Source organism: Mesitornis unicolor, unplaced genomic scaffold (assembly GCF_000695765.1).
Source record: "Mesitornis unicolor isolate BGI_N332 unplaced genomic scaffold, ASM69576v1 scaffold20789, whole genome shotgun sequence".
Taxonomy (NCBI): domain Eukaryota; kingdom Metazoa; phylum Chordata; class Aves; order Mesitornithiformes; family Mesitornithidae; genus Mesitornis; species Mesitornis unicolor.
The window spans coordinates 81,619-92,854 of record NW_010208222.1 but is presented as its reverse complement, the minus strand read 5'-3'; the positions used below and the strand labels follow the sequence as shown (position 1 = coordinate 92,854).

The 11,236-nt window shown below is 46.7% G+C and overlaps 1 protein-coding gene across 1 annotated transcript in view; it reads right to left on the bottom strand.

Moving 5' to 3' along the window:
• GLI2 (GLI family zinc finger 2) overlaps positions 1-11,236 on the bottom strand; it is a 37,289-nt gene that overhangs the window by 14,129 nt on the left and 11,924 nt on the right. The window contains 4 exon segments of the mRNA XM_010192426.1: positions 971-1,120; positions 3,898-4,029; positions 7,483-7,596; positions 9,209-9,422. Of these exon segments, the coding sequence (XP_010190728.1) occupies positions 971-1,120; positions 3,898-4,029; positions 7,483-7,596; positions 9,209-9,422 (610 nt within the window).

Here is an 11,236-nt window from a genome sequence, read left to right as displayed (position 1 = left end):
GAAGAGCGTGATGCTGACTGCAGAGGAGGTATGAAAAACTGGCAGAAGTAGAAGGCAGGGAGCAGAGGGGGGTGGACCTTGGGGAGGAAAAAGGGCTGAAGGGCTGATCGTAAGCACCTCTCCTATCAGTTGGCCATAGTCACTGAATGCCACAGCTCACTCCCATCAGGCATCCTTGGCTGCTCCATGTCAGCCTCTGGTGCAGTGAGGGCAGATACGGGCTTTAATACCACGAGGTATTTTAATACCATGATGAAAAGGTGAGCCCAGCTCTCCCATGTATTAGGTGAGCCTCTACCCACAGGGCTGAAATGATAGAAAATGACGCCCTGTGCTCTTCCTCAGGCAGGATTTAACACTAGGCACAAGTGCAGCTTGTAGGCAGACGGTCAGAGCTCCTCCTGGGGTTTGAGCACTCAGGGGTTGACCTCACCTCTGGTTTAAGGGAACAGAGGCAGGAAGTGTTGGTCTGGCTCCCCAGGCTGGAAGGAGGCTTGTGTGCATCCTCGCATACATGAGTAGCCACAGCTCCTTGTAGCCACAGCAGCAGTACTGGATGATGCCGAGTTAGACACAACTGAGGTTAGGTGGTTCCCCGCAGAGTCGGGTTTCTGGATTTCCCTCTTCGATGTAAGCAACTAAACTGACTGTTTTTCCACCCAGGTTTACTTGTCCTGAGTCCCTCTGTGGTAGAGCTGAACTAAATTTCCCCAAGGAAATGCAGCTTTGCCCACTAACACTTTGACCACCCTTCTCCTTGACCACTTGCCCTGTCCCCACGATGTAACCTCCAAGTAGCTATAACACAGCTATAACAGAGCTGAACCAGCCTGGAGCTAGGTGCTGGCAGGTACCCTGGAAGAGCCCTGCTTGAATCCATGCCTGTATCTTCACACACATTTGTGTGATCACCAAAGTCCAGCGTCCCCTGTGTCAAGCCAAGCCATACCACATGCCCCTTCCAGCTCACCGTACACTTGTGTGGCTTCTCCCCAGTGTGTCTTCTCATGTGCACCACCAGCATGTACTGAGCCTTGAAGGGCTTCTGCTCCCGAGTACAGTCCTGCCAGCGGCAGACAAACTCCTTCTTCTCCCCGTGGATGTGATCATTGTTGATGTGCTGGTAGGAGAGAAGGGAGAAGCAGGTCACTCCTAGAAGAGCTGATGCCAGTGAAGCACACACCGTGCTCCAAAAGCCAGCCTACTGCTTGTGGTCAGGCACTGCACCTGGGTCCCAGGTGCACAGATAACACCAGGGACATGAGAGCCAGCTGGTGTGTCCTGCAGGAGAAGGCGCACAGCACTCAGCACACCAGGTGCTGTGTCCAAAGCCACTATACATGGGAGGTTTGCGAAAGCAGCGGAGACCCACAGTACCAAGGAGAGAGAAGCACTCTCAGTGTCTGCTGGGCTGCCTGATGCCACTGTTGGAGAGGATGAGAATTTTTTATCTCTGCTGAACACTCCTGTGCTGCATTTACACAGCCGGGAGCCTTTCTTGGGTGCTGTTGGAGGATGGGTGAGAGGAGGAGACAAGCCTCAGTTGGACTTGATGATCTTAAAGATCTTTTCCAACCTAAATGATTCTGTGATCCTAAGCCCACTTGCACATCAGCCCATATGCCGGCCCTGAGACATCCACCTGCTGTCCACCGCTGGCGGCTGGCAGGAAATGACAGCATCTGTGAGCTATGCACCAAGGAAAGCTCCGCGGCCCCAGTTACAGCTAATTACTCAGGACCATTAAATCCTGCTCTGCTGCGTTGAAAAGCCAGGCCCAGAATGGTGCCTTTGTCCACCCTGGGAGGAAGGTGAGGGTTGCTTTTTCCCAGCCCAGGGCAGATGAAGCCCTGTCAAAAATAAACAGAGCCAGAGACCAGCTTGTCGGCAGCGCTGTTCCCGCAGAAGTCTTGTCTCTCTGAATGGGGTCTTGCTGCCAAAAATAATGCCTGTCCTCGCTCCTGTGTTTTCAGCAGTCATCCACTGACAGGAAATCCTAAAATAAACCACTTTGGGTTTGGGTTTTGTTTTTTTTGCACTGAGATTTTTTTCCAGCCCCCGCCTTCGTTCCCCGGGCCAAGGCCAGGCTCACATATTATGGCTCAGGATGAGCCATTCTTGGGATAGCAGAGCACAAGGACACAAAAACATGCTAAAGCAGAGTCAGCCTTCACAGTCCCAGCTGAGTCCAGCCTTGCCATTTTGTGTGCCATGGCCCAATCCTGGGGACAGGAATCTGCTGCTTGGGGCACCAGGTCTACCAGGTGCAAGAGGAGATGCGTGGAGCTCAGCTGATCTCTTGGGCATCACAGGTAAACACCAATAGCCAAAGCTGCATGCTGGGAGTATCAGTGGAAGCTGGGTCTGGGAGAGGCTTTGTATGGATTTGGAGCTCAGCTGCCTACAGTTCTGGTTTTATAACTGGCATCAGTGTGAGATTTTAGTCTCAGATGATGGAAATCTGGTGAGGCCCTCAGAAGACCCATGGACATGCTAAACCATGTCCAGACCAGACTGTGAAGATATGTGTCCTGGCTCAGTTTGCATGGGATTCTGACTTGCAACCAAGACTACACACAGCAATGCTAGGAGTGGGGGAGTGCACGGGCTCACTTGTTCAGTCCTGTTTGTGCCAGAGGAAGACACGTTTATGGGAGGAGGCTGTAGCCCCCCTTCAGGCTTATTAACTCACTGTCTGTGCAACAACTGCTTCCCATCACATAGTGGAGTTGCACAACTCATCGCACTAAAGCTATGGCTCCATAGCCCCCATCAAACCCTCACCTGACTGGATGCTTTGCTTGGGCTTCTCTCAAACTAAGCGCAACTTTTGAGGCTGGGAGCAGCAGTGGTTCTTGCAAAAATATGTCCTTACTCCTGCTGCTCCCCATTCACATGTACTTCTCTCACAAGCGCATTGCCCACTGTGTATGATGAACGGACCCAGGTACTTTGCTCTGCACACAAACGAGAGGTTTTCAGGCATGGTGGGATGCCACCTTCTCAGAAGTTGGCCCACGACATCTGTGTTTCATTTGCATGTGTATTTTGGGCATCCCAAATCCACAACCCCATGTTGCTAGTAATCATAGTACAGAAGCCTCCGTTTTTGTAACCTTCCAAATTTAGGAAAATCTTGGACATTCCATCAGATATTTTTCTTTGGGTTTTCTCTGGAAATAAATTGTGCTGAGCTGCCTGGATCTGCCCTGCACTTTGCTCTGGCCAGAGCTAAAGAGTTTTTCTTATGTCTGAGAGAGAAATGCACAAATACTGCTGAACAAATGTGAGCCCAGTCCATCTGACAGGGCTGCTGTGGCTTAACCCAGAAAATCAATGACACACTTTCTCTATTTCAGGCACTGGTGAAGACACTGGGGCATGTCTCCAAACTCTGGAAGTGCTCTGTTTTTGTGGGAAGGATGAGGTCAACAGCCCCTAAGTGATATGGCTCCACAGCTCATGCTACAGCAGCTTCAAAGGCTTTCGTGGCCTGAACAAGGACTGCGGACAGTATGGACAATCCCTGGCCTGTAGCTGGTGTAAGTGCATAGAGAGGCCTGGTAAATATGACCAGGAAAGAGGGAAGGACTCAGCCTCCATCCCCATTTTCTGATCAGGTGCTCTACACAGAGCCTTCAGTCATTGGGTCGTGCACGGGGGAGACCAAAATGCAGCCTCAGCAGCTGAGAAGAGAGCAACATCAAATAATCTATGAGAGGCTTCCTCTGGGAGCAGTGACCTGCTTTGGCAGTGTTTACACACCGTATCTCTGATTTGCACCTTTAGTAGCTCCCAGAGTGAGCTCTGGCTGTACAGCAGCTAGTGATAAAAAATGAGGACAAGTGCACAGAAAGCCAAATTTATCACTGAGGTCTCCTCCCAACCATTACTCACATGGACGAGCTGCTCTTGAGTGTCATATTCCTTTGTGCACCCTTCCCAGTGACAGTTCGTCTCATAAATAACCTCAGGCTCCTGTTTACATTCATCCTTATCTAGATCTTCTTTCAGGTCTGTCAGATGCTCCTGCAACACACAACAGTGCATTGTATAAGGTGAACTTGTTTCATCTGAATTCCTCTGTCACTCATAGATTACAGGGCAGGTATCAATTGATCACAAAACTGCACACATTGTGGCAATATAACATTCTTGATCACTGTGAAATAATGAATTAGAGAGTTTTGGTAGAAACGGATCAGAGTTAATGACAAGACATGAAACACCCCAAGGCCATGGTTGCAGCAGTGGCTGGCTCCAGCCAGGATATGGGTAGTCCTAGGAAAGGCTGGAGAAAGGAAAAGGCTGGGTTTTACCCTTTGGTTTCTGTCTTTTGCTGGAGCAAATCTTCTCATCTGGGATGAATGGTGAAATATGAGCATGAAGAAACCACAGAGCAGTCAGAGCCTAGTGGTTACCACACTCAAGTGACATGGGTTTGGGAGGGGGGGTTCCTGTTTTCTGCATCTTTCAACAGATGATAAAATTATGCCCAACCCTTACCCAAAGATTTATGCCCACAGGCTGATCCACAGGGACAAAATGGTGAGTCCCCAAAGCACTCCTCTGAGACTGGCAAATTTGGAAAGCTTGAGCAAGACCCTATGATGAGTGGGTTTCAGAGCAGAGCTCCGGGGGCTCTGAACTCACAAGTGAGTTAGTTTAATGCTGGGCACGCTGTGAGCTCTCTCCTTAGCTTCTCTCTCTAGCCAGCTCCGCGGTGCTAAATGAAGCACAGAAGATTTTTTTATGGCTGCTATGAGAACTAAAGCATCAGCAACTACACAATAGTGTAACACACAACATAATTAGTACAATCCAGAGGTAAGGACAACTGTCGACTCCATGCGCATCAGACACTTGCACTACAGACAAGGCAATCAGCTGCTGATACTGGCTTGCGAATTTAGGAATACAAAACCCTGCAGGTTTTGACCCCCTTTATTCCCTTTCCTCCCAATTGCTACTACTGCCCAGCACTGAGCATCCCACCTCCCGGGCAGCTTTATACAGGAGCATCTGCAGTGACTGACCAGATCAGATGCTGATCCTCATAATCTGATGCTCCATTGACCCCATAAGTGCGTAGACACAATCAGACTCTTCTCAAACTGCCTCTGACCTGCCCAAATGGACCTATCTGTCTGCCATCTTCTTCCCCACCAACGCCTTTGCAATGCCTACTGAGGGCCTGCAATGATTAATGTCTTAATGGCATTATATAGCTTGGAAAGTGAGATGTACTGTACTAAAGTGCAACAGTTTTCATTAACTAGCTCATGACATAAATGCCAGCTGTGACTTTTCAACTCAAAAGTTTAGATATGGAGAGGAAGAGAGTTGCTTTAATTAGCTCTTAGTTTAAGAAAAAATATTGCAAGGTGGCTCTTGGGACAGAAAATCGTAGTAATTTACAGAAAAACTTCTGGAGATTCAAACTACGTCAGAGCCCAGAGCAATAGTCTGAGAAAGTCCAAACAGCAGCTTCTTTTTCCTGCAATTCCTATTTGGTTGAGCTATGAATATTATTTTTGTTGAGATGTTTCTCTCCATGCAAAGCGTGGTCTCTGGAAAAGCGAAATTGTCTACTAAAAATCTTATTTTGCCAAAATTTTTATAATTTCTGTTAGAAAAATGGAATTGAAACATTTTTATTTTGTTAAAGAGGATTGATTTGTTTCATTTCTGGCTAATTCAATGCTAATCTGAATCTGTACTGGAGCCATTGTGGTACCGAATGAACACAGCTACTCAGGTCCCTCATGCCTGGCGCTCTACTGTGTCCCACAAATCTTGTTTGGATTGCATTTTTTATAGCACAAGCCATCATGGAAGATACTGTCTGGCCAAGGATTTAAAACACCCAAACCACAACTCACATGAGGCGTTTCCAGTACAGCATTTCCAAAACAAAACACACACATGCATGCTTTTTTTTTGGGATGGCTGAACTTCATACTGCAAAAAATGTATCAGTCAATAACTAACTTACTGTAACTCAACTTTTCAGCACAGTCCCCTGCAGAACACGAATCTCCAGATTTAACAAGTTGCTGTCTCTTAGACCAACTCAAGAGGAGACACCCATGACGTTCAGTCTTTTAACCTGTTCTCCTTGCCAAGGATGGGCTGTCTTTTACAAGACTCTTTCCAGTAATTTCCCAGTCAATACTGAAATGCTGCAAGATGTGAAGCCTACATTTCCCTTTGGGTATTACTTCACAGATCTACTCACTAAGAACAATTAGACAACCAGTGTGCATGTTTCTTTTCTTAATTTCACCTTGCTATTCTAATCAAGCCTTCTTCCACCACGTTAAACGGTTCTCCTCCTTCTTTCAGTGCTTATTTCACATAAGGCCCAGCGGATGAAACCCTGGGGCAGGGCTGCAGGGGTGGTGCTACCCAGGCACTCCATGCTGTTGGGTGCACACCTCTTCAAACCAGAGCAGAGAACGGAGGATGCCAGCCATTGAGCAAGCGGCTGCCTGTCCCACAGCTCCTCTGCTACAAATGCTTGGGAAAGCAGATGATGGATTTCAGATCTTTTTTCATTTGCTGCAAGAAATAAACACATGGCCCTATTAGCCTGGGTGGTGGCCAGATTGGTTTTGGGGGGCATGTGCTTTTGCAGCAGCGTGTAGATGCACTCCTAAACTCAAAGCTCCAGAGAGACGCCTCTTTGCCCTAATCGTGCTGACTACAGCATGTTTATCTTTCCCTGATATGCTATCTTCATCAATTTTACCAGCCCCCTGATGACTGCACACGTTGCTGTCCCCATGCATCATGCTGAGACCTGCTCCTGAACCAGGACAGAAAGAGAAATTTGTCATCAACTCTTCTATTCGCTTGACAATAACACAGCCTAATATTTCATGAAAATGAAGTGCCCAGAGCACTCCTGATAGTTTACAGTTGTGATAAAGGACGGTCAGATGGATACTGTCAGCCATTAAACAGTTTGCAATCACAGAGCTCTGGAAAGAAAGCAAAGGCCTTTGGGCCCTTCTTGATGTCAAATGTTGTGTCACCAGTGTAAAGGATGTTTCTCAGAGCAATTCCTTGTTGAATCAAGAAGTTGTCCCTTTTTTTTTTTTGCAAGCTTTCTACCTACATGCAAGATTCCCTCATAATCTATGTTTGCTCTGAGACATCATTGTTGCTTGCTTTGCAAGCACAAAAACCTCAGATATCATTTTTAAAGTTATCATGCTTGAAATATTCCCTCCCTCCCTTTTTTCCTGTCCAAGCACAGCAACACCAAGCTGAGTCCCAAGCACCCATCAAAGGCTTCACTCAGTCACTGCAGCTCTGCCCTGTATCTTGCTGAGCTTCCTGCTCCAGGAGACACCCGCCTGCCTGGCAGACTTCAATGCCTTGCTCCTAGCAAAAGGTGCCAAGAGCATCATTCCCAAAGACAATGCGACCCAGCAGGTTGTATCGGTCCCACAACACATCTCACACCAAGAAGGTTACCTGTGTGGTTGGGGATGCTGGGGGCAAGCCCTCAACTTCAGTCTTGACTTTGCTGCGCTTGTTAATTACTGGGTTGACTGTGCTGCTCACGGCCGACTCGCTGCTCTGCTTGCTCTAGGAGAGAAGACCAGGCAAGATATGGCACTGGGGTTTGGGATGAGAGAAACTGTAGCCCACTTCTTCATTAAAAACTAACTTAAATATCAGTGGAGGCTGAACTTCAGGAGTGACCAAGGACAAGGGGGGACAAGTTTTCACAGGAAAACTGCCCTGTGTGGGTTTGTGCAAGGCAGAGAGATGGAGGAGAGGGAAAAGTCGAAGGCAGCATTAGCTCCTGTAGGCTCACCAGCAAGCTTGGCCTCGCCACTGCTGCTCTATGTCAGAGCCATCCCTTTCAAAGCCATCAAAACCTTATGCAACCCCCACCAAAGCCACAATTTTAATTCTCAATGTGGTGAAATTATTTGTTGAGAAAATGAATTCCTGGGGGGAGCAGTGGGCTCTGGTTACATGTGAGGGATCTGGAATGCTGGGTGCATGAAAGGCTATGTGTATATTTTGCTAAGCTCTTAAAAAATGAGAACAACTTCAGGAGAAAAAACATCCCATTGTATGTGCATAAAATTGGAACATTAACATTTTAAATACACTCTTGCTAATTGCTCAAGATTGGTCCTGCAAGTTATTAAACGGTGGCATAACTCCTGCAAGTCACATTATTTTAGTAGCCAGTTTTTGAGAAGAAAACGAAACCAATCACTCAAATAACCTTCAATAACAAACAGAGTTTGCAGCGCAGCAGCCATGAGAAACCCTAGAACAATAAACTAGTCTGAAAAGTTCAGTATGATACAACTAAAACAACAATTTGAAATGGGTGTGAAATGAGGTGAAACAAGTCTTTGGGGAGTAAAGCAACTGCACTTTAAACTTCCATGGAATGAAAATGGGAAGGAAAGATGATTAAAAATGTGCTAGAAATATTTACTAACCCTGTGCATGTGGAGGGCTTGTGCACACATGCATGTGCCTGAGTGAACTCACGCGTATTTGCAAGGACACATTTGAGGTGTAGGATTTCATACCCATCATGGCATTCCTAGTTTTCAAAATCTGGCCCCTGGGTTTGCAAAACTTAACGGTAAAATTCAACAGCAGGGATACCACAGGAGAGAAAGCTACCAAAAAAGCAGGGACAGTAAGTAAAAGGGCTAGGGATCCCGAGTAGGATCCACTTGTTTGTTAAAGAGGAAAGAAGGTGTTTTAAGCCTACCAGCATGGTTCATGTCAGAGAAAAAAGGAAGGAGGGACAGGTAGAGGAACAGACAAAGCCTGGTTCACAGTGCTAGGGTGCTTATCTGGCAAAATTCTCCAGTGTGTGCTGAATCCCCTTGATTTCAACAGCATGTAACACATGTTAAAGGAGATTTGCTGCCTGAGATAACCCTGTGTATCATATTCAATGCTTTGATGGCTCAAGGTGGTTGATTCCTGCATGGATAGGTATGTGTGTTCACAAGGAAGGGAGCTGGGTGAAAAATTTGGCTATGAGTAGTCCAAAAATGCTTTGTCAGGAGGAAGAAAAAAGCAATGTAAAGGGAGATCATGAGTAAAAAGGGAGTAAAACTCCTGCAGCCACCGTGAAGGGCAGGATTCATCCTATGGAGAGCGTGCCTCCATTTCCGCACGTGCCATGTACAGGGTCACTGAGCACATCCGTCCCTACCTGGCTGGAGTCCGAGATGCAGTTGTTGTTGCTGCCGATCTGTGCCGGTGGAGGGTTGACGGAGATGACCGCCATGTGCTGCCGGGGAGGGAAGGTTGGGGATGGCTGGATAAGGGGAGGAGTGTGACCGAAGGCTGAGCTCAGGCCTCTCTGCTGGGTCAGGATCTGCTGGTACGTCACGGGGTTAATGGGGTGGGGGAAGCTGAATGCTGGGCTGCAGCAGTAGGAGGAGGAAAAAATTATGAGAGTTATTTTAAACGATATTTACCACATAAGCTAGTGACTAATTCAAGTTTGGCTTCCTGGAGGCTCCAAGAGACAGGCTGCAATGTCTCACATAGATGCCTTCAGTGCCATGAGATAAGCCTGACAGTCTGCTTTCCTGCAAGGACAGGACTCATCTCACGTGTGCCTCAGCAAACTTGCAAATCATTTCGACCCACCTATCAGACTGGCTGTAATGTCTTTGCTGCCTGTGTTTAAAAATGGTCAAAGCCCTTAGCAAAGAGTGCAGAAGAGGGCCATGTTCAGACACATCTGGCTTTGCAGCCCCTGAGGCTCCTGGGTTTTCCCAGGCAGACCTATTCTGCAGACTCGCAACCTTGGGGTTATGCTACCCTGGATATAAAAAAACAGCATCACCTGGCTCACCTGGCACAGATCTTGGCAAGGACGAATAACTATCCATTTAACATAGTCCAAAAACATGCAATCTACTCTGCATTCAGGTGAGGGGAGTGCTGGCTCAGGAGACTGTTGAAGTATGTCACCCTTCATATGTAGGTCGCTGGTTCAGCTCCAATCTAGGTCAGTGGTGACCAGAAACACCACCAGCTCCTGGCTGCTTAGACACTGAAGGCAACAGGTCCAAGCCAGGTTGTAGCAGCCAACAGCATCAAAAACGAAGTGCTGCTTCTAGAAACAAGGGGATCACTCCAAGGGCTGAATTCCCTTGGCAGAGATAGACAAGCATTGGAGATGCCCTGCTCCCTGTACTCTAGGCAGGTGATGCAGCAACTGTAGACTCTCAGTCCCCAGATTGATTATTTGGCATCTTTAAAAGGTGGCTGCCCTGAACCTTTACCCTCATGGTATTTTCCCTCACTTTTCTAAAACTGCCCACAGTGCGAGCTCTTGGAGAACGGGGCCAGAATTAGCAACGTGTTTCATTTCCAATTTTGCTTTTAGAGACAGTCCTTATTGCTGGTGACCATACAATTAGTATTTCTGTTCCAAACCAGTTAATGACAACTTGACCAGAAGAATAAAGGGCAAAAGTCACTGCAGTGTAAGAGAGCTCTGGGAGTTAAATACACGCTGCAGCAAATGAGGTGTGATGGCAGGCGGCTGCACAGCTCTGTTATGTTATAGGAAAGTCCAGAAATTACTTTCTGAAGTGCAATCAGGATCTGGGTCTGCACGGGTGAGAAAGGATTTCATTCCTGTCACTAAGACATTGTTAAAAAAGTAACAAAAAAAGTCTTTTCACCCCAAATAGCTGACAGTTAGGCTGTTACGTATGTAAGCCATTGAAAAATTCCTGAGATTCAAGATACGCCTTTACAACACCAAGAAGAGTTTAAAATTCGGTATTATTACCTGATTATTCCCTTGGAGGTCAACAACTGACCATTGAGTCAGTCTCTGCACTCTACTTATTTGTTGAAAATACCAAATGCTACCCTGAAAAGCTTAAAATCTGAGTATACAATGAGATGCTACAGTTATGCCCAGTTAAAGGCAACATGCGGCAAGACTAGAAAAACATGATTACCAGACAAGAAGTTGTTGTTTAAGTTAGCATCATGTTTGATTCTACAGTCAATTTCTAAATTATGCTGCTGGATAAAGTAACTGATAAAATTAATGTTACAGTTGCTAACGGCAATGTCTCCGTTAGCCCCTGCAAATTTTAAGAGCGCATGATCTTTATAAACCCTTGCTTTGCAACATCTGTATTAATTAGAGCTAGCATTTTTAACAGTTAAGTAATAAAAAGAACGTTGTGATACTTGGGTGAAGCAATCA